This window comes from Ambystoma mexicanum, chromosome 5q (assembly GCF_040938575.1).
Source record: "Ambystoma mexicanum isolate Mex_15411 chromosome 5q, UKY_AmexF1_1, whole genome shotgun sequence".
In the NCBI taxonomy this organism is placed as follows: domain Eukaryota; kingdom Metazoa; phylum Chordata; class Amphibia; order Caudata; family Ambystomatidae; genus Ambystoma; species Ambystoma mexicanum.
In genome coordinates, this window is record NC_090933.1 from 134,991,305 (window position 1) to 135,014,367 (window position 23,063).

The following is a 23,063-nucleotide window of genomic DNA, read 5'->3' on the forward strand; positions in this document are numbered from 1 at the left end:
TAAAGCCCATTGTGAGATGCGTATTTGGAATTCAGCACTGGCCTTGCTCGGTGGAAAAGGAAAAAAACTGGCCCAATACAGAAGGAGAGAATCGGCAGCATAGAGTAATGGACCCATCTTGCTGAATGATGCTCACCAGTTACTAGAATGGGAGAAAGAAACTAGTCCTCGAGGGGGTATCCACCTGTCTGTGAGACAACCAAAGGAAATTCCTATGTAAGTATAATGCAAAGGAGAAATAGAAGTCTGAGAGGAGGTATTCTAAGGGGGAACAGTATAAAATCTCAGTCCCTCTTAGTATTGAGGGGGCATATTTCAATCGGCTGAGCATAATGGGATATTAGAAAATACTTCAGAAGTGTTAAGTGGTTCCGGAAACTTTGGGTTTGATAAAACAGACCCAAATGGTGTGTGTATTTGGAGATCCCAGACTCCCTTTTTGTGTAATGACCAAGTGCAGAATGGGAGCCATATATAATATCTGAAATTGCACATGACTTGAAAAATAATTTAAGTGAAGACAATCTCTGGTTATATCACCGAGTATGGTCCTGTTACTAGCTCTGAAACACTCAAGGAAAAAGGGCAAGTGTTTGAACTGTTACCCGCTTTTCTCACTTTAAGTTTCCCATTGAAAATGACAAATGTTGTTCAGTGAAACTTTACACTCGCCTGCCTGCAGGTCACCTTCTATTCTGAGTGAGAGCAAGTCAGAGCCTCTCATTGTGCACCACCACCACCTTCTCTCACCACTGTGCACATTCAGGCCCCACCGTCTTCAGCAGGATCAAGGTTCGTCTCTCTCCTCGGGTCCCGCAGTCACTGCCTCACCACAGACTGATTTCAGCCATCTTCAGTGCTCTCTGTCAGTCAACTCAACCGGCAGGCTTCAGTTCAAATACTCTGCTTCCCCATATTCTACAGCCCTGCCAGCCGAAAGAATCCTTTTCCCACAGATTGTGTGCCGGGAAAGATAGCTTAGCGGGATGAGCGCTTGCAGATGTGATCTAAGTGAGATCTGGAGGTTCGAATCCCGGCAAGGCCAACTCATCCTTTCATCCTTCTGCGGTGGATAAATGAGTACCAACTTCGGTTGGGATGATTAATGTATGTATATATGTTCTCTGTATAGCGCTTTGGATTATGGCGCTATATAAATAACAAATCATTATCATTGTTACAGTTCATTCAGCAACAGGATTAATGCTCAATAGCTTCTTTTGTAACTTTATTTATTGTAGCGTGACACAGTAGTTGGGTTCCAAAAACATCTATTATTACAGAGCCTAGAAATTGGAAAAATATGTCTTCAAGCAGTATATAAAAATGTGATATTATAATCAAAATATCATGACAATTCATTACTAATATACTGCTGAATGGCATGCCCTCCTACTTTATGTAGCTTGAGAAGCGCCAAATATTAATGAAAAACATTGTCAAAACAGATCATAAAGGTTTTTTGAAGAGCAAAAATGAGAACACACCCTGGCTTTGTCTGCAATTCATAATCAATACCTAAGGCTATCCTATTATTAGGACAGACCACCCATGCTCAACTCCCAAGATGTATTATTTAATAAAGCCTTAATATGAGAACATTTATCATTGAAAATTCAATGTAAACATTTTTAATAGTAATAACAATTTTCATATAAGAAATGTTTTTATTAATTCTGGTCAATTTTGTATCTGTTGTATAATGGTTGGCCCAAGAGGATAGCTCAGGGGCAACGCATTTGTCTTGGAAGCAAGACCGCACAGAGCAATACAGGTTCAAATCCCAGTACCACATTTGGAGACTGGTCCACGGTATTAAGCGTGCTACAAAAGAGTGATTAATTAATTAATAATATTCAGGAAGCAGATTCTGGTAACAAAAACTGTTCAGCATCTTCAAATTTAACAATTCAAGCAAGCGAATTAGGAGATTTATAGCAGCTTAATGTGTTTCAGTTATGAGAGCTTCTTCAGAAGTATAAATGGCTAACAAAAATAAAAGTATAATATTTTAAGATATTTAATAGTCGTGCTCAATTTGAAATAAATCAAATGCACACTCGTCCACCCCAATGTATGTTTTTTTTAAATAAAGAAGGTACCTGTGCACTTAACCAACTGTTATCAAAGAGGTAACACATTTTGCCTTCCTGGAAACAAAAGATAATGGGATTCAAGCCCCTTTTTGGGGAGTTATGCATCTTAATAATGGTGTAATTTAATTCTTTGATTAAAAGTTAACCTATGCTTAAAGTGATATTTATCTCCAGAATCTCATGTTAAAGTGTGAAATAATCCAACTTATAAAAAATTGAGAAAGGAAATATGTGTGTGCATAGTAACATGCTAGGTGTGTACATTTATGGAATTACTTCCGTCGTATAATTAAGTATAGTTATACTTCAATTTATTATAGAATCCCTTCACCAGGATTTACCAGGTGATCACAATTTATGTGGACTTCAAAGTTCAAGCATGTTAGCACATAGATTCCAGAGAATACATAACACCTTACCATGAGATTCCTGAGATAAATATCACTTTAAAGCAAAGTTGACTTTTAATCACAGGATTAAATAACACAATTATTTGAATGAATAGCTAGAAAAAAGGGCTTGAATGAATCCCATCATCTTCTCTTTCCAGACAGCCAAAATGTCTTACTTCTTCGACAACAGATGGTTGCACATACAGGTATCATCTTTAAAAATAAAAAAATGAAACGACTTAAATTGGGGTGGAGGGGTGTGCATTTGATTATTTCAAATTGAGCCCTACTATTATATATTAAAATATGTAACTTTTTTCTTAGCCATTTATGCTTCTGATGAAGGTCTTACAACTGAAACGCGTTAAGCTTCAATAAATCTACTACTTGGCTTGGTTGAATTGTTAATTTTGAAGACGGTCAACAGTTATGTTTCCAGAATCTATGTTTCCTGGATATTATAGAACTGATAGAAAATTGGCCAGAACAAAACAAATATTTCTGTTGTAAAAACTATGTAACTATTAAAAATGTTTTCATTGAATTCATTTGCAATGATAAATGTTCTCATATTAAGGCTTTATTAAATAATAAGTCACAGGAATTGATAATGGGTGGTCTGTCCTAACAATAGGATAGCCTTGAGTATCAACCAAATGTTATCACAGTATTATGCACCTTGCAACAGTGACGAAGGCATTAACTATTGCACCATGTTACACGCCTGCGCAAATACATTATGCTACCTTTCCCATAAATTGCAAGTAGTATGCAGTTTCTTTACAGGGTTCTTTTGATGACCCTTGAATTGACCCTTGAATTCTAGCAATGTTGGTTTAATGTTAAGTCTTAAAGGAGGTTATAAAGTTCTAGAAAGGTCAGCATGGTGATGGTGCAAATCTAGGTCGAGAAGAATTAATGAAATGTGCAACGCTGTAATATTGAAGAAAGTGAGAATTTCTTTTGTTGAAGTATTAGCATTGTGTCTGACTGAACTAAGTTGGCATACTAGTGTGTACTCTCACTGGTAGGATTGGGTATATTGCAAATTGCCCTTACTGAGCTAACTTGGCATGCTGTAATATTGTATCCATGCCGGTAAGATATCTCAGCGGGTTGAGCGCTTGCTGCTGCGATTTGAGCGTGATCTGCAGGTCGCAGGTTCGAATCCCGGCAAGGCCAACTCAGCCTTTCATCCTTCCGAGGTCGATAAATGAGTACCAATTTCGGTTGGGTGATAGTGTATGTAAATATGTGCTCTGTAAAGCGCTTTGGATTAAGGCGCAATATAAATAACACATCATTATCATCATTATCATTACTGAGAGTATAGTAAGCTGCCCGACTGTTAACTGGGTATACTAGAATTGTAGATTACTATGACAAAAAAGCAATTTTTTATGTGCTCTGTACATACTGGCATTTGGCCTTATTGTGAGAACTGGTCATAATGAAATCATAATTAAATCTGGCACGACTGTACTAACTGAACAGGCTGAAATGTGCTCTCCCTGTTCTAACAGTACCTATTGTACATGGTCATATAATAACCTTTCAAACTTTATTAGATTAGCACTTCTTTACAAATGTGGCACACTACAACCTGGCACTTCCATTGTATGCTAAATGGCCACAACCATGACAATTGTGAGAGTAGCTGGCCATCAGATCACAATGGCCAAGCAGCTAGGGTCTTGATGGCAATAGCGGTCAATGGTTTTAGCCCAAATATGCCTATGATAGAAAAACCTGCAATGGTATGCACTTTTGATTGCAATACCTGGTACATTATAACAATAACTGCTATAGGATTTATGTATCCGATCACCTCACGGCTGTACCCGACAAATTAAGGTCCTCCTTGAGCATATGATGGTAATAGCTGGCAAAGGTACGAGTACCTCCACTTTTCAAACCAATGCTTGCCAAACATCTTTAAAATGGCTAAACTTCAATCAAAACAATAGGCTTGTCAATGCTTGTTTACTCTATATAGTCTGCTAGTTATCACTTTTTAAAGTCTGATTATCTTTCATTCACCTTTCATGCCTTTCCATGGCTGTTTTTATGCTTGCTGTAGGTACTCGAAAGGCTGATTATAACCACAAAAGCGATGGGTGGAAGGTTTTGAATGAATCTGAACCACTGGAATTGCTCTGGGCAACCTTCCACACCACTATTTTTTAGCCGGTCTGTGCCAGCCGCAGTGAGTTAAATAAAAACTGGAACATAGAATATTTAGGTTATTGTGTTTTCTGTAGCTTAACTACTGCCATTGTCATGGTCTTGTTGCTCTTTAGAATAGTGACTAACGTAATTGAAGTAAATTGAAATTAAAACAAAAAGTGATAAAAAAAAATCTCTAAGACATTTCCATTTTATAAACTGTTTCATGGCACTACCTTTTTAGCTGAAAAATAAAATATACTCGTAGTAGTCTACTCCCCTTGCAGAAGATCATGCTACAAAGCCAAAAAGGTAAGATTCTAGAGGCTTGTAGTCACCTATATAGTATATATCAAGGAAAAAACTTTTCAAATGATGTTGAAGGTCTTGTTTTCTTGTGTAAGTACCTCAAAAATCATTCAGGTTTACAAACAGAGCTTTTAAGGCTGTAGCTAGAATCTAGAATCTATTTTTACAGCTGTGAATATGTTGAGGAGGTTCCTATTTTTTCTAACGCATACTTCTGACAACAGTGGCACAAAGTTTTGTAAATGACATATTGAACACGCAACGTAACAATTAATTTAATTGCTGCACGTAACAACGTGCCCTAAATGCAGTTTCTCCTTTGGTCTTTATCTCTTCTGGTGCCCTTTTTTTTAAAAAAAAACATTCTAAACCCAGAAAATAAATGTTCTATAGGTGCTTTACTTGATGGTATGACTGAATGTAATTAGGAAATAGTGCTGATTTAGATGTATAAAACTAGTATTGTCACACTGTGCGAGTTAAGATGCAGGTTTACAAATCAATTCATATAACACTTTACCCACAAAAAACACATTTTTAACCAACAACCATCTCTCAAAATTAAAAAAAATACAAGCACACAAAAATCTTGACTTACCAGTTTTCTCTGATGTTCTCAGAAAGACCATATCAGCTGGTATTCGTTGGTTCTGTAAATAAATAAAATATTTCACAAAATGGTCACACTTGGGATTGAAACTCAATTAAAATAGGATTTATCAAATTAGTTTACATTCAGCATTTGCAATTCAGAAATCAATATTTTAGAAAAATTATACAATAAGTGAGAAACGTTAAGCCTTTCAGATTCTCCCCGCGAGAGAGTTATGTAAATGTTTGGAGCACTGCAATAAGGGATGGTTTTCTACTACTTAAGGAGCAATTTCTCTTCTGAGTTGTAAGTCACATCAAACTTTATCCCACAAAGGAGTTTTCTTAAGCAAATTGTTACCCGCTTGGTAGTCACATTTAACAAATAGGACAAAGCAAGACTTGTCTAGTGTTTTATCAAGCGAAATGATGATGTAGTGGCAAGGACAGATGAACATAATCACAGCACACAACTACATGAGGTCTGTGAAGTAACCTGCAATATTGTGCAATATGCAGACATAATATTTAGAAAATTACACAAGTACACGCCTGAAACACCAGTCACATGACTGTATGAGCAGAGGATAAATAAATCAGTGGTATTATTGGCTTTTGAAATCGGAAATTCAGCATTTATAACACATTTGTCTCAAGAGGTCTGTGTATGTCAAAGTACATAGTATATGAACGCATGGCTAGCAGATTACGTTTAGCATGTATTTGCAACTTATAGTAGGACATTCTGGCATCAATTACTCAAATAGGGACATCCATTCTTGCTCATTATATATTAAAAGATATGACAGCAAACTGAACATTATTTCATACTAGAATTCTAAACAAAATAAGATTCTTGTAATTTACTGGTAACTTCTAATGTGCTCATTTAAGACATCAAACCATTTTATAGTGCATAAGATGAGGGATAGTACTTGACAGTTGGGATAGAGGGTAAGTAAAGCGGATCCGTAAGGCAAGTCGTGAGATATAAACTGAGAATGTTAGGAGGGACGGAAGGCTGACAATTATATGCTATATTCCTAAAACTACTTATTAAATACGTTATGTCTCCATTGTACAATCTGTACACGTCCTATTAATAAATACACATTTAATTTACTTAGCTATGTATTTTTATCAAGGCGCTACATGTTGCCTTTTGACAAGGTAAAAGTGCATTGAATAGGGGCTAAAATAATGGGCACTCAGATCCAAAAGGGACCAACGCTCTAGTTAAGTTCCTCTGAATCCTCAACATTATTAGGGTGTGTCTTCTACTAGCCTTCTGCTGGGTAGCATCATCTTTCTGGAGTATAACTGATTGATGGCGAAGCCCGTGAGTCACCAATATCAGTAGCATAAAAGCAAAGCAGACATACATTTTCAAATGTTTCATAGCAGAGTTTGCAAATCAAATATGTCTTCATTAGCAATCCAACTCATTTGATTAGGAATTTTATATGAACAATTTTAACATGCAGGAGTAATTTTTATCCAAGACATAAAATGTGCAACTTGCATGTTTGTGTTATAAGGGTGCTGAAGTGCGGGTCAGACACAATGGCGGCATGGTGACTGACAAAGACCTATTGCTTTAGAAATGTAAAGAAACGAAAACCTATCTATCCCTATTTCTAAGCAGGGTTTCACTGCCTCAACTAAAACTAAGGAGTCTGTCAGACTGTCCAAGAACTAAAAGAATCCAACGATTTCCAACCATTACACTTAAAACTAAATTAAAAGGGGTTTGCTGTCTTCTTGGTCCAGAAGAATGACTCCCATCCGCTGGACAGGGGAACTATCAGGGGAACTGGTTCCTGGGGGAATGGATCCCTTCACCCAGGTTGCAATCCTTTTGCAAAGTTTAAAGAAAAATTCCTAAGCAGCAAAGTTCTCTGGTTCAGATAGAAACAAAAGATCCAACGCAAAGTTCTGGTACCAAGAGAATGGCTTCTTTCTCTTGGCTCATCACAATGTTCACAAACACACCAGGCGGAATGAGTCCCTTCCCCTGGTTCTCTCTCATCTCCTTGTACTGCCTAGAGAATGCGTCGCTTCTTGTGGCTTTCCTGGCTTTTGCCAGGCTTCTCCAAATGCCAAGAGATTTCTGTTTTTCTCTTGGTATTTCACAATATTCATAAACAAACCAGGGGGATTGACTCGCTGCCCCAGGTTCTCTCTCAGACTTTTCAGACAACGCAACGATGGCGCAAGGTCTCACTTCCCCTGGAACTTGCTCAGGCTTTTCAGACAATAAAACTATGGGTGAATGTCTCCCTTCCCCTATCTTTATTCAGGCTTTTCAGTCAATACAAATATGGGGGACCGTCTTCTTTCACCTGGCCTTGCTCAGGCTTTTGTTAATCACAGCCAACCTGGTTCACTGCCCTGCCAGGTACTGCGACTATGAAGAAAGACTATGAATGCTCTTTCAAGGGTGCGAGTCCCAGGCTCGCCTTTCTTGTTGGCTGCTTGATAGATGAAATAGAAGTGTTGATGTCATCTGCCACGCTGAGTGGCGGTTACTTCCGCGTTGGAGGCTTCATCGCGGACAAATGCAAATGCATCACTAATTCCGGCATGTTCTTTTTCATAGGTGCGGTGCAGGTCTAGTCGTTGTCCAAGATGGCGGCCGCCGGGAGGTACTTGTTCTTCCTTCTCCCGGCGACCGTTGCGTTACAACCCCTTAACATAGGCTTTCGCTCATCTTTGGGTAAGTGTTCCTTTCTCTTTCTCGGCTTGCGCTCAGCTGCTTTATTTCTCCCTCCGATTCGCTCCTCTGGCGTTTCCGCTACTCTGACTGTTATCCTGCCCCCTTACCTTCTCTTTGGCTGTCCTCCCTTGTCCGCTCGGCTCTGCCGTTGCGAGTTCCTCTCCTTCCGCCTTCTGTTTGTTATTGTCCTTGCCGCCACCTCTTGCGGTACCCTTCCGCTAGGAAACAGGTCCAGTCTCGCTGTGGTTCTCCTATTGCCGGCTCCGTCACCTGTAGCTGGTTCATCTCACCTCCCGGGAACTTCGTTGCTGCAAAAAGGGTTTTATCTGCCGTTCCGGCTTTCTCCCTTTTTTCTGCCTGGCCACAGGACTGCTAGTTTGTTAGCAGTCACTGTGGCTTCCTCTCGGGGCAGGCACACACCACCAAAAAGAACAAGTTACTTTCTTACCTGGTAACGTTCTTTCGATGGGATGGTCCGACGACATATTCCATATCTATGACAGGTAATGTCCACAGCTGTGCTGCTTTGGAAAATCTTTGGCGTCTGCGTCCTGCGTCGATGACGTCGATGCGCCGTCCCCGAGTACCTCCTCCGACGGCCGACGTCACCCGATGTGATAAGTAGGACCCACGACGCCCATAGCCTCAGTTATAGTTTTTTCCCAGAACGTGTGCCACAAGTTTTCTGCCAGTCAGACACACAAGGCCTTGCGGAACGCAAACTGCAATCGCAAAAGAAATTCTGCAGTGGGGAAGGCAGGGAGGGAGCGATATGGAATACGTTGTCGGACCATCCCATCGAAAGAACGTTACCAGGTAAGAAAGTAACTTGTTCTTTGAGGGGATTGGGTCCTCCGACGTATTCAATATCTATGACAGATTCCCAAAGCAGTACCAAGCAAGGAGGTGGGAAAGAATTTAGAATACAAATTTAACATGCCCAATCAAATTGCGGAATAGAGAACTGCCTTGCCAAAGGCCAGATCTTGCCCTCTGATGGAATCAAGGGAATAGTGACGTACAAAAGTATGTACTGAAGCCCAGGTGGCTGCATCACAGATGTGACGAATAGGAACACCCCTCTGCAGGGCAGTAGACGCAGCCACTCCTCTGGTAGAATGGGCCCGCAAGCCAGCCGGAGGGTCCTTACCAAGCGGTAACACTCAGAGATAGCTAAAATAATCCAACAAGCCAAAGTCTGTTTTGTCACAGCTTGTCCCAAACGCTTTCCAGCATAACCAATGAAAAGTAGATCGTCCACTCTGACCCGGGACATGCGCGAAATATAAAAGCTCAATGCTCTCCGAGGATCAAGCCTATGGAGCCTCTCCTCTTCCTTACCAGGATGTGGAGGAGGATAGAACACCGGAAGAACAACCATCTGGCTCAAATGAAATTCCGAAACCACCTTCGGAAGAAAAGAAGGACGAACTCTAAGGACAACCCTGTCCTTATGAAACACAGTGAAGGGTGGCTTAACTGAAAGTGCCTGTAACTCACTCACTCTGCGAACACAGTTTTCAGAGTTAACAGCCTCAAAGGGCAAGAATGTAAAGGCTCAAACGGAGCACCCATAAGAAACTTAAGAACAAGGTTCAAATCCCAACCTGGCACCAAAAAAGGTGACGGAGGGAAAGCATTAGTAAGCCCTTTCAAAAACTGCGAAATTAAAGGAATCTTAAAATAGGAACACTTCAGACTTCACTCTGCACCAGCCCTCCTGTAATTTCAGGCTAGACTTCCATCGAAGACACCACCCGGGATCGGGGAGAGGTTTCCAGGCACATACCAACCAACCAGGGCTGAGTGGCATCCCTGTGGATACCAGGTGAGCGTAACACTTTCCTTCTTGATAGACTTGGTTCATTCTCCTGCCAAGTATTATCGTACGACCCAAGGTATGCCAAAGTGTCTTTCCCTCAGTCAGGGTCCCAGACCCTGTATTCTCTGCCTCCTTCTCCCTTCTGGGCTTTTCATCACCTTCTCAGGGCCCCTGCACCTTCCCAGCAACGGCTGTACCTTTTTTCGTGGTCTGCAATCGTCCTGGGTCTTGGTTGGTGCCTCTGACCAGTCGTGGGGCTTCCCTGACTCTCGTGGCTTGCTTTCGATCTGGGGCGGCTCCGCAGTTGCAAGCTTTATTCAGACAGCGCGGTTCTCCCTGCTTGCACTCTCCAGTCCTCAGGACCGCCCGGAGCTTCTCTCTCAGGGTTTGTCGAGCGGTGCTCCCAGCCTGGTCCGGCTCTGGACTTTCCCACTCCATTCTCAGCGTCCCGGGCTCCTCTCTTCCTTCCCGAACTGTGCTAGCTCTTGCGGTTCCTCCAAGGAGGATCTGAGTCATCCTTATCTTTTGGTATAATCAGCATGATTATATTGAATGGAACGCGTTGCTTGGTTCCGCGGTACGTTTCTCATTCCTCCACAGTGCTTCTACATCCCAGTCTCGATACGAGTACTCTCTACTGGGTTAGGTGGATTCTTCCCGTCTCAGTATGGGGTTTCCTGTTTTACAAAAACACAAGGAGGTGTCAGCAATCATAGCGGTCTGTGTATGGCATGAGGGAGGTAGGGGTGAAGGGTCTATATAGTGCGTTCTCCCTGGATAATCAGGCCTGGTCCCGTAGGGGGATCTCTCCCCATTAGATCCTATCGCCGAGTACCACCCCCAGATGAACGATTCGTCACAGTGTTCTTCACAAATAAGACAGGGAGTAAAACAGTGTTCAGTGGAAGGCTCTTTGCACCTGGGTGCAGTGAGTGCTAAAACAAGGAGGTATTGTAGTACCCTTCTAGCCTACCATATGTTATGTTATTTGTCTTTTATACTGCGAAGATCACCACCTTCGTGGTCTTAAAGCACAGAGCCATTTCCATGTAGATATGAACTGAGAACCTAGTTAACCCAGAACATGTAGGGAAATTGAAACATAAGGGTGGATGATAGTGATTGTTGGGATGAATGTGTAGTTTTTAGAGTTATCACTGGAATAAAATGTAAACAAAACAAGGGATGAGAGATTTCTTTATTGGCCAGCAGAACTATCATGGAGGCAGTTACTAATGTGATGGTGATATTACATTAAGTCATGTTGTGTGTGCGTGATGGGTTTCAGATGTGCTGAAGAGTTCTAGGAGTTGTGGGGGGCTTCTAAACAACCAGATATTCCTGTGCCCAGAGAGTATGTCGTGCCTGGGAGAAGCCCCTGTGATCGTTTGCTGTTTGTGGACATTTTTGTGTCAAGTCTGATATATACTGGACAAGTGCATGGTTATATTCCTATGGACATTATCCGCTCAATACTGCTTTTAAAAGCAGTACTAACATAATATTTATGGTATAATCTCTTTATATTTTATAGATTGGTTGTTGTGCTGGAAGCCACGCCCACTAGAATAACCTGCGACTACTTAAACACTGGCCCAGAGGTCACTGCGCGAGAGCCACAATGAGTGCCTAGAGAGTGCCCGTTAGCCGGTTTACAGGCTAACGGGCGAAGGGCTTCACTCTCCGTTAGGTGGTATTGAGAGCCGATTCCCTAGGATATTTCCTCTTTTTACTTGTGAAGCGAGTGCTGTAACTATGAAGAGCACCACAAACATCTGCACTGGTCCAAGAACAAGGAAGGAAACCTCGATGGGGGTGCAGATGTATGATGACATACTATCAGTGCCCTCATCTTTACACCTGTCAAAGGCAAAATGAGGATGGCCTTGGCGATGCTGCTCCCACTCTCCCCGCCGACCCCTTCAGACCTGGCTATGTTAGCGATGCCTGAGGGTGAAGAATCGCTACTGTTTATCGAGTCGGGCATGTCTGCGGCAAGTCCAGCGACTATAGAAGGAGGATGTAAAAATAAATAAATAAATTGCTCCTCCCTCGCCCTCGGGAGGAAACTGCGGAAAGTGGGTGGAAGGGCTCTTCCCCAAATACTCCTCCGGTGGCTTAAAGGAAAACTCCCTCCTGGCCCTATCACAATATCCTGTGGGTCGGGAGAGTGAGTGGGGGGGGGAGCTACTCCTTCTCCTTGGCCAAGAAAGCAGGGTGAGAATCGGTTTATTCGCACATCCTGACTGAATTACAGCTACACACAGTGTTACTGCAAGACCTAATTTCAGCCATTCTTGCTCAGAAACTGGATTGTGTTTCGAAGACGAGGAATACTGACACCGGTTTTAGATCGGGTGAGGCACCATTTGACCCTGGTTGCGATACCCCTAATCCCCACTCAATGACAATAGAAGATCGTACCGTCAATAAAAATAAAGGAAAAGATCAGCAACTATTGGGGAGATTAATGTCAACCGGGAGTGTTCCTCTTCTCCAAAAAAGCCGGGGGGGTGGCCAGGGGGCAAGAGGGATGCAGGGAGTAAAAAAACAAATAATTAAAAAATTAAAATAAACGGGTACAAGGCAAGGGCTCAAATAAGCGTTCAAGGAAAACCTGGCGAAATTACATTAAGGAAGATCGAGCCATATCTGAAGTGAATCCTGATTTAGAGATCACAGGGGAGGAGGAAGTTCTGTGCAATATGGAAGGGGCTCTGAGTCAACTAACACTATTACAAAAGAGATGTAAAAGAAGGGGAAAACGAGAACCAAAAACAGGTGGGGAAAGGAGTAAACTCGGAGTCGAATAAAGCAGACATAAGAAGGGGGCGCTTCAAGTTTTTTCCAAAGAAATTGGATAGGGGCGTGGAAGGCAATAAGTCTGGCTTTAGAGGGTAACAAAGTTGGCATAAAGGATCTTAATGAATTGGCCCAACAGATACAAGTGAAAACTAAAATGGGACATCAGGGAACCCAGCGCCCTCTGAATTGGGTGATACAATTCTGGGGACCTCTATGCCACTGATTAACATGAACAATATACCACCCAGCACACAAGGTCAAATATCTGGTGACGAGACAAAGCCAAAGGAGGGGGACACACAGGAGATTATTGATTTAAGGGGGGATGTCTGTCCAATTAATTCGGATATTCATGTCTCAACCCTAAATGCTGAACAGATATTGTCCAATAAACAGCCCACTTTAGGCTCTGTAACGAATCCAGAATGTATTCCCCTAAATGAAGGGGGAGACGGGTGGGCTATGGAACATACAGTTAAGGAAATCGTGTTTCAGCTTTTTGAAAATAGATGAAAGTCTTCAAAAATGTCCTTGGTTCAGAGGAAGGACATACATGTTGAGTCTCTGGAGGTGGATGATCGCACATGAGACGAAACTATAGATTTTTGGCAAAAAAGGCCTCAAACTGGAGGGGAACTAAATAATAGTAAACAAGGCACAAGCAGAAATCTGCCAGAATACGTTAACAGACATGTCAAACTCAGAAGTGCGTTAACATGAGTATAATAAATCTCCTTTAGCCTCTAAAAGTTTAACAGAAGGCAGGGCACACTCCCCTAGAACAATACATGAGTGACCTGAAACAAGTGCAGTGGAGACAGCCTTCAGCCCTCAGACATCAGCCACCCTAGCAACTTATTATACTACTTTTTTGACTACGGGGGCCCAGAGTCACTAAATAGATGGCGAGTTCTTGCTCTCCTTAACAAAATCCCTCCATTGAGAACATTGTCCTCTGCGGATATTAAGCTAGTTGATTTTATTCATCCAGAGAGATTTGACCATGATTGCTTAGTGTTCCACTCCTGATCAGTTTATGATGCATTATTGCAGCAGGTTGGTTCATTCAATAAAATGGGCTATGATGTTCTATCCTTTTCGGCAGGCTTTTCAAATTCCAAATCTAGTACTTTTACACATGATCGAAATCATGGTTTCCGGGAGGGAACTAATAACTTGGCACAGAGTAAAGAAGTTGGCATTGGGGACGAGGAATCGAGCCTGAAGTGGCTGGCACTAACATTATGGGATTTTATACACCGGTTGAAGGATCTAAAGGCCAATCTTGAACACAGTGGAGATACCGATATTATCCTGGAATTCTCGTGGCCATGTGCATTTGGAAACCACATTAACTTTGCGTGAGCAAATAACTAAATATTCAGTTCTCTGTATTCAAGAGACCTGGATGACATACCCCTTTCACCTTAGACGGCTACGAAGTCCACATTTAATTGGCTACCCAGGGCGAGGTGGGTCGTCCAGCCAGTAGGCTCCTTATACCCGTTAAGAATGATAATTAAATGAATATGTTGAAATGCATTAGGGTCACACAAGGAGTTCTAGCAATGTTGCTGGAAATAAAACTTGACTCAGCTTCCTTAGTATTACTCATTTAAATGTATATTGGTCACCCAAAAATAACTTACAGGAAACACAGGAAAAAATTAACAAGTTAATAACGGAGGAAATGGTTACACACACTGGGCTAAAGGTAATAAATATGGGTGACTTAACATAGAAACAGTGATAGAAAGGGTTAGCGGAATCGGAGGAGACTGTATGTCTTTCCTGGATGTGCAAAGCAGAGGGGACGAAAGAAAACACAAGGTATGCTCTGATACACTTTTTTTTTTACGAAACTGGGGACTTTTCTCTGCAAATGAAATTGTTGATGAAAGGTACAACCAACATACATGGACAGATGGTGTCTGGTCATCTATGATAGATTACATCTTTATGTCGCAGCTCTTATTTGAGGTCACACTTTCCTTTAAAGTAATTGAGACAAAACTAAGTGGAGTTAACATGGGATTTGGCTACTGAAGTCAAATCTCGATCAATATATGCAGAGAATCTTACAGTGAACCAGTCAAAAACAAAGGTCAAATGGCATAAGGGCAATGTGTTAAATATAAATAAATATTTATTTTAAACTTTTTTTATTTGATTTGACAGCTTACCAGAGAACAGAGGGAGCAACACGGCACCAGCATTAAAAACAAGCAATACACATATTAAGCAGTACATACTGAGTAGACTGAAGCATATTGAAGAGAGGCAATATACAAAGTATTAACAACTGTACCAAAGGGGTCAACATCTACGGGGAGCCTTCCGGGGAGGAAGGGGGGAGAGTTTGACGGTGAAGCCATGGCGGACATATAATCTCGGAATCTCCGCCAGACATCCCTTGGTCTTGAATGTGGGTGTTGCATTGCGTTTCAGGACTGCTCCGTATCATGAGTCCATGTGATTGTCTTGAGCCACTGTGTATAGATAGGCGCCCTAGGGCGGAGCCAACATAGTAATATGCAGCGGACTGCCAACAGCATGCAGAGACCTGCTAGTTTCTTAGAGTCGCGGGCCAACTGAGGAAGGTCATGGAACAAGCAGTGCAGTGGGGTGGGGACAATAGTGTGTTCCAGAATGTCCAATAGTGTGGAACAGATGTCCAGCCAAAATTGGGTCAGGTGGGGACAGTACCATAGAATATGGATATAGGAAGCTTGATCCATGCCACACCTGGGGCAAGTGGAAAGGACGGTGCAGAACATGCGATGAAGCCTCATTGGTGTATGATGGTACCTGTGTAGGACCTTGAATTAGATTAGTTTAAATTTGGTGTTGTAGGACACATCATGGGTGCGAGCACACATTCGGGACGATCTCTCATCAGTAATTTCAACCCTGAGATGATCCTCCCACCTGCGCCTCAGCTTGGTGAAGGGGGAGGCTGCTCTAGTCTGCAACAAGGAGTAAAATCTCGACACCTTACCCCTGAAGGAGAAAAAGGAACAAAGCTCCGCAACTATAGACTCGTCAGGCGGTAAGGCGGGGAAATCAAGATATCTGGTTTTGAGATTCTCCCGGAGTGAGGAGTATTGTAGCCACACTGAGGGCCGACGTGTGAGTGAGAGAGAGAGAGAGATCAGGCCACTCGATAAAGTTTCCTTGTTCAAAGGCATCACGGAGTGTCAGAAAGCCAGCATCTGCCCAGTGAGAAACCACTGATTGTGGACTGTGTGGGACATCAGGGAAGAAGTTCCATAATGGCAGATCCCCGTGAAATGGGTGGAGTGCGTCGACCATTGTCCAGAGTTTGGTCAATGCCAACGATGTACTAGCTACAGGGTCTGCAGAGTTTGAGTCAGGGGGATTGGCTTGAGGATCAGGGATCCAATCACTCAGTCACAGACAGTTAGTTTCTCAAGGCGAACATGTGGGGAAGGGGGGGTCGATGGTATTCAACCAATGTGCAGCGAACTGAGATTGGGCCACCACTCAGTATCTGAAGAAATCTGGCGCGCTGAACCCGCCCAATACCTTGGGGGTGGTCAGCGTAGACAGTTTGAGGCGGACTGCCCCTGAGTGCCAGAGGAAGGTGTTACTTATACAGCGCAGTGTTTGGAAAAAGGCATCCCCGGGCCACACAGGCAGATTGGTAAATCGGTAAAGTAATTGAGGTAATACAACCATTTTAAGTATTCCAATTCTGCCTGCTATTGAGATGGGGAGTCTAGGCCAGCTGGAGGTTTTTGCCGCCAGGTTAGTTAGGTAACTCTGGTAATTGTCGTCACGCAGCTGCGCCGTGTGCCGGGAGACCATCACCCCCAGTTAAGTGAAACTAGACGGAGACCAGTTGAACCCATGTAAGTCGGGGGGGGGGTGTGTTGAGTCTGTGAGTGGGAATAAGGCAGACTTGGAGCAGTTTCCTTTCAAGCCGGATATGTCTCCAAAACGGGCCACATCCGCCAGTATAGGGGCAAGGTTGGTTTCAGGGGAACGGATGTACAGAAGGGCATCGTCAGCATAGAGGGAGACTATGTCGGATTGGCTGGCTGTGCGCAATCCCCTGTGCGAGTGTGATTGCCGAACCATGTCAGCGAATGGCTCCATAGCTATGGCGAAGATGAGTGGGGAGAAGGGGCATCCTTGACGTGTGCCTCTGCATATCTGGAAGGGGACGGAGCATCTGTCTTCCGTGCAGACTCTGCCCGATGGAGCGGTGTAGAGCAGCTTTATCCAGGTTCAGAAGTTGGGGCCGAACTTGCATTTCTCGAGAACTCGCCATAGGTATTTCCACAAGACCGAGTCATATGCCTTCTGCATGTCCAACGTAGCTGCAACCGCCTGTGTGGCCAGGCTGATCCTGCTGATCACATTGAAGAGCCTTCTTACATTCAGGGAAGTGGACCTACCAGGGACAAATCCCGCCTGGTCGGGGTGGATGATGTGGGGCATGTACGGGGCTAAGCGGTTGGCTAGCAGTTTAGCGTATATTTTAATATCGCTGTTAATCAACGAGAGTGGTCGGTATGAGCCGCACTGAGTAGGGGGCTTACCAGGTTTGAGGAGCACTGTAATCAATGCATCCCCGGAGAGATGGGGGCGGGGGGTGAGTATTCCCCTGTCGCACGATTCCTCCCATAGGGCCAGTAGGTGTGGCGCCAGGTGAGACTTGTATTGTTTATAGAAGTCCATAGGGAGCCCATCCGGGCCAGGGGCCTTCCCAGATGCCAGCGACTCAATGGCCTCGATAAGTTCCTCCAAGGTGAAGGGCCTCTCAAGGAAGCTGCTTGTGTCGGCTGACAGGACTGATAGGGGAAGATTCTCTAAATAGGAGTCGATTTCGGGAACCTGGGGCCCGTCAGCCTCCGAGTACAAGGAAGTGTAGAACAAGAGGACCTCAGAATTGATGTCCTGTAGGGAGGTGGTGAGTGAGCCATCAGGTCTCGTTATGGCCGGAATATTGGGGGCTCCGAGTTCACGGCGCAGCAGTCTAGCTAGCATTCGGCCGGGTCGCTCTCCTTCACCGTATTTCCTCACCGACTGAGGGGAGTCCAGGAACTTAACCTCGCGCTCGGCAAGGCCATGGAACCTGTCCAGCTCAGATCCCAGTGCCGCTGGGGTGGCTGGGGAGTGATCTTCAGCGTATTGGGACTCGTGGATGGCCAGGGCCGATTCGCTAGCGACAATATCGGCGCGGAAGCCCTTCAAGATGCCACAACTTTTGGAAATGGCGATCCCTCTTGTGTGCGCTTTAAAGGATTCCCAGAGTACAGCTTGTGTTGACACAGAGTTTGTGTTGATCTCAAAGTATTCCTCAATGGAGGATTTGAGTTCGGACGCAAAAACAAGAAGCGAATGAGGAATCATTCTCCACTGCCTGGTTTTATTGGCATCCAGTCCCCAGTTTAAGGAGATAAGTACCGGTGAATGGTCTGATAGTGTCCTGGGGAGGATAGCCAGGTGAGATAGGCATCTGACCAGCATGTCTGTAATAAGCCATCTGTCTATTAAAGAATGAGAATAATGTACTGAGGAGTAAAAGGAGTATGTACGAGAATCAGGGTTCATCAGATGCCAGGCATCCACCAGTGCCAGACGGGGAAGTGTGGCAAGGACAGCATATGCTGCTTTAGACAGTTGGCGGGGCCTGGAGCCTGATCTATCTAGGGTGACATCCAGTATTGTATTAAAATCACCGCCCCATAAAATAGGAATCAGAGGGTAACCTTCAAGTAGAGAGGCCAGATGTAGGTAGAAATCGGGTTCGTCGACATTGGGACCATATATATTCAGGATGACTACCTCCTGATGTTGTAGTTTGCCAGTGATCAATACATACCTACCAAGTGGATCTATGTGGGAGTGGTGACATGTGAACTTCAGGTTCTTGTGTATTAAGGTGAGGGTGCCACGGCTTTGAGTGGAATAGTTGGTGTAGTACCTCTGGGGCCCCCATTGCTTAGCAAATCGTTCATATTGCTCAGAACGAGCATGGGTTTCCTGTAAACATAAGATTTTAACCCCGTGGCGTTCAGCATGGAGCTGAATCTGTCGCATCTTTTTATAATTGCCTAACCCGCGAATGTTCCAGCTCATAAAGGTCAAGTCGGCATTAGCCATACTTCAGGGGGTAATGATTGAATTACTGTGAAGGGGTTATCAGCAAATGAAAGATGTACGATCTGGATGTATGTGGCCACATATCTACATATACAACGTGTTTAGCTGTGGCGCATGCGGCGCCTCCGGTGGCTGTCAAGACTTTTTTTAACCATAACGTCCCCCCCCAGCCCACATCCCTCCCCCAATCAGAGGGACAAAACCCAAACAGAACCAAAACAACCACAAACCTTTAGGCATCAATGCCTGGGGGTCTGTTAGCAGCCGGGCAATGGCGCACCGGACTGGGGAGAGTGTGAGGAGAGTTATGCTATACAATAGGATTAACCAAAGTATTTGGAGTAGGTGCGAGGTGCAAAGGGGTCCTGGCATTTAGGCAGAGGACCAATGAGAGCATAGGGATGTAGACATGGGCCCGACACACCATCTCAAGAGCAGAATGTATACCCAGCATGGGCAAGTCAGGATCCCAGGGTATAACCCCCGGGGCGGCCCGGCCGTAGCAGCAGGATAGTTACCAAACTGGGAGCACAACAGGAAGCGGACATTACCGCACACAATGCAACAGTGTGGCGTACAGGGCCACTTACGCAAAGGATTGATGGAGCAACATTAACAAAACTAGCAACCAGTGAACTACGGTTGATGAGTGGCCATCATGGAGGGGGATCTGCCGCGGCGGGTTCAAATGTGGCTTAGGTGCAGCAATAACCATAGTGAACATGAATCTTGCATTGACGATGCGTAGATCAACCGGGAATGTGTTAGTCTATAAACTTCGAGGCCTCTTCTGGGATCGTGAAAAAGAATGTTTGGTTGGAGTGTTCGATCCTTAGTTTAGCGGGAAAGAGCATGGAGTACTTAACTCCTAAGTCTCGAAGTCTCTTTTTGACCGCAAGGAAGGTTTTGCGCTCTTGTTGCACAGCCACGGAGAAATCCGGGTACAGGTGTATCCTTGCCGCCCCAAGAAGTAGCTCCCCCTTGGCCCTGGCCGCTCGTAGAAGGGCGTCGCGATCACGGAAATTTAGGATTCTGGCTATGATGGGACGAGGCGGTGCCCTCAGCCTAGGCCTTGCGGTCAGGGAGCCGTGAGCTCTTTCCACTGCAAACTGTGTCGAGAGCTTGGGGTTATCGAGGAATGTTAGAAGGATGCGTTCCACGTAATCCTCCATGGGTTCTTTGATGTTGTCCTCTGGTACGCCGACGATGCAGAGGTTATTCCGCCTAGAGCGGGATTCAAGGACGTCATTTTTCTTTTCCACCACCGAGACCCGGTTGGTGAGAGTGGTCACAGCGGCACGTTGGGAACCCAGGTCATCCTCTGCGGTGCCAACCCTTGTTTCGATCTCGGCAACCCTACTGTCTGTTCTTTCGATGTGGGCCTTTATAGATGAGATGGTACCATTCATATCGTCTAGTTTAGTATGCAGCGTGGTAAAGCCTTCGCGCATATACTCCAGCATTTTCTGTGAGTCATCGGGGGTTGAGGATGCCGAGCCAGTTGGGGATTCCTCTGGAGGCTCAGTCAGCGGCTTGGAGGTTGTTTTGGCGAACATATTTAGTGAGCTTTGCTTCTTTCCAGCCCCAGCTCCCTTGGTCATGGTGACAAGTCGTGTATGGTGCCCAGGGCCTTAGAATGAAACAGCGATCAGGGATATAAAGTGCCACCCTGCAGCTGTAGGGGAGCCCTGACGTGATGGTGCTACAGGATCGCTGCTTCAGTGAAGTAAGGCAGGAAGAAATAGCTCGGATCGATGGCAGTAGGGGGCCAGGCGGGTCAGTTCAGTGAGGCACAAGGCAATGCAACTCAGTCTCTGCGGGGGAGCTATGAGCAGGGCAACGCATGTGCCAACATGGGGGTACACCCCTAGATCGTAGGGTGTGGGGGGGCTTGCACAGTTTAGCGCAGCCGGAGGGTTGCGGGTGGGTCCACGGATTTAGTAAGGCACAGTGAGGGGGGCAGGATCCCAGCGGATCCAACCCAGCAAATCGTAATGACAAGTACGTAAGTCAATGAAGCCACCCAGGTTAGTCCATTTATACAGTTGCACCGCTGCAAGGAGGAGGAGAGCCAACGCTCATGAGGGAGGGGGTGGAGGCATTCAGCAGGGTATTTTCCCGGTGGGCTGCCCAGCACATGCCTGAGGTCACTGGGATGTGTGCCTGACATCCCCCGGTAAGTGTGCAGGGGGAGTGGAGGAGAGAACACTGGCGCTGTGTGTTCCGGGCAACAATTAGGTGGGTGCCCCCAAGGTCCACGGGTGGGGGGCAGTTCTACCGCAGTTCCTGCAAGAGGGGCCCCGCGTCAGCCCGCGTCGTCCAAGTACGGTCGAGGCGCCGAAGCTACAGAGGGACTGTAGGACGGCTGGGCCGGAAGGCACGGAACCAGCAGCCGGGGCTGGCCGCAAGGACCAGCAGCCGGGGCTGGCAGCAAGGACCAGCGGCACCCGTCACACTTGTCCCCCCACACCACCTACCTTGCAGCTGTCTGGACGTGTTCTTGAAGAGAGGGCGGCGAGGGTGGAGGCCGGCAATGCATAGAGAGGGCCGCCACGGCACACAAGGTGGCGGCGCAGGAGATCCAAGCCTCAGGAAAATGTTGATGCCGGTGAAGGAGGCAGCGGCCCCTTACAGAGGGGGGTGCAGGGGGGCCAAGGTTGCCTGCAGAAGGGTGACACAGTGTGCAAAGGGCAGACCCGCTGACCACGGCAGTTCGGCGCACTTCGGGGCTCAGCGCCCCTCCCCCACAGCAGGCTGCTGCGCCGCACCCTCGGGTGGCGAGTAGGCCGCAGTCTCTGGAGCCTCGGGGCGGGGAGAGCAGGCAGAGGCAACCCCAGCCCAACCGGGAGGTGTAGCTCGGCGCCCAGGGCACTCCCGAGTCCGGGATTTTGCAGGGATGTCGCAGAGAGGCTTCTGAAGAGGCACCGGGGTTATCATACAGATTAGGCAGAGTTGATGGCGTAGGAACGAGGATTGTTTGCTCTCCCCGTCCGGAGCTCCACACTTAGGCGGCCATCTTGTTTCGGCGCAACAGCGCCCTAAATATAAATAAATTATTTTTAAAAGAAAGTCAATAAACTACTATTGAGGAAAAGCTAATTATTTATACACATGAAACTTTTGCTCAATTAATTGGAAAAAAATGTGTATTAATATAATTAACAAAACAAAGAAAAATGTCAACAGCTAGACATAAGCATTCCTAGGACAATTTGGTGAGACTAAATAAAAACTACTGCATCAGAGAGATCCGGCGCCTAAGGTCCTCTGGCTTTAGGAGTGAAGCTATCAAAGAAGGGATAAAAAGATTGCGGCAGAAACAGAAAAACTGGTTAAAAAACTACAGGTTCTCTCTTCTGCAAGCTGACAATGAAGCGATGCTAGAGGCATTAAAAGACGTAACAAGTAGATGTTTTTGGCTGTTAATAAAAAGGATGCAGTCAAATCAATCAACTGAAATCACAGAAGAAGTTTGGTGTGGTTACTTTGGAACAATATACGCCACAACACTGTGCGCCAAAAGCTGGAACAAAATTAAACATCTTTCCTGGAACTTTGAGTTCACCGTGGAAGACACAAAGTCAAATTCGGCAGGCTAGATCGTCTCAAACAGCATGCCCAAATAATCTCTCAAATGCAGCCTTTAAAGGTAACTGAACTATGGGCAAAGGCCCTGTCAATATTGTTTGAAGATGTCATCTGGACAAAATGTATTCCAACATCATAGCATCTTTCATATATCATTCCTGCCTATAAGCAAGAGGATAGGAAAACACACCCAATAGCAATTTTGGACGCAGATTTGAAAATGTTTGCAGGCTTGGTATTGACTAAAATAACTAAATGGTCACAGCGTAATATGATCCATTCTGCACAACAATTTGGCTTTAGAAAGTCTATTGGGACCGAAGCGGGTGGACTCCTCACAATATTACAACAAAAGGCCTGCAAAGCGGGGGCAACGCCTAGTTACATAGACGCAATGGATCGGCCTACGGCACTTGACTTAGTGGATAGAGTAAAACTCTGGGCTA

The 23,063-nt window shown here is 45.0% G+C and overlaps 1 protein-coding gene across 2 annotated transcripts in view; it reads right to left on the reverse strand.

Annotated features, from left to right (window-relative positions):
* The window catches only part of ATP9B (ATPase phospholipid transporting 9B (putative)), a 3,609,114-nt gene that overhangs the window by 2,789,519 nt on the left and 796,532 nt on the right, over positions 1-23,063 (reverse strand). For both annotated transcript variants that reach the window (XM_069620656.1, XM_069620655.1), the window contains exon 7: positions 5,562-5,613. In XM_069620656.1, the coding sequence (XP_069476757.1) occupies positions 5,562-5,613 (52 nt within the window). The remainder of the gene's footprint in view (positions 1-5,561; positions 5,614-23,063) is intronic.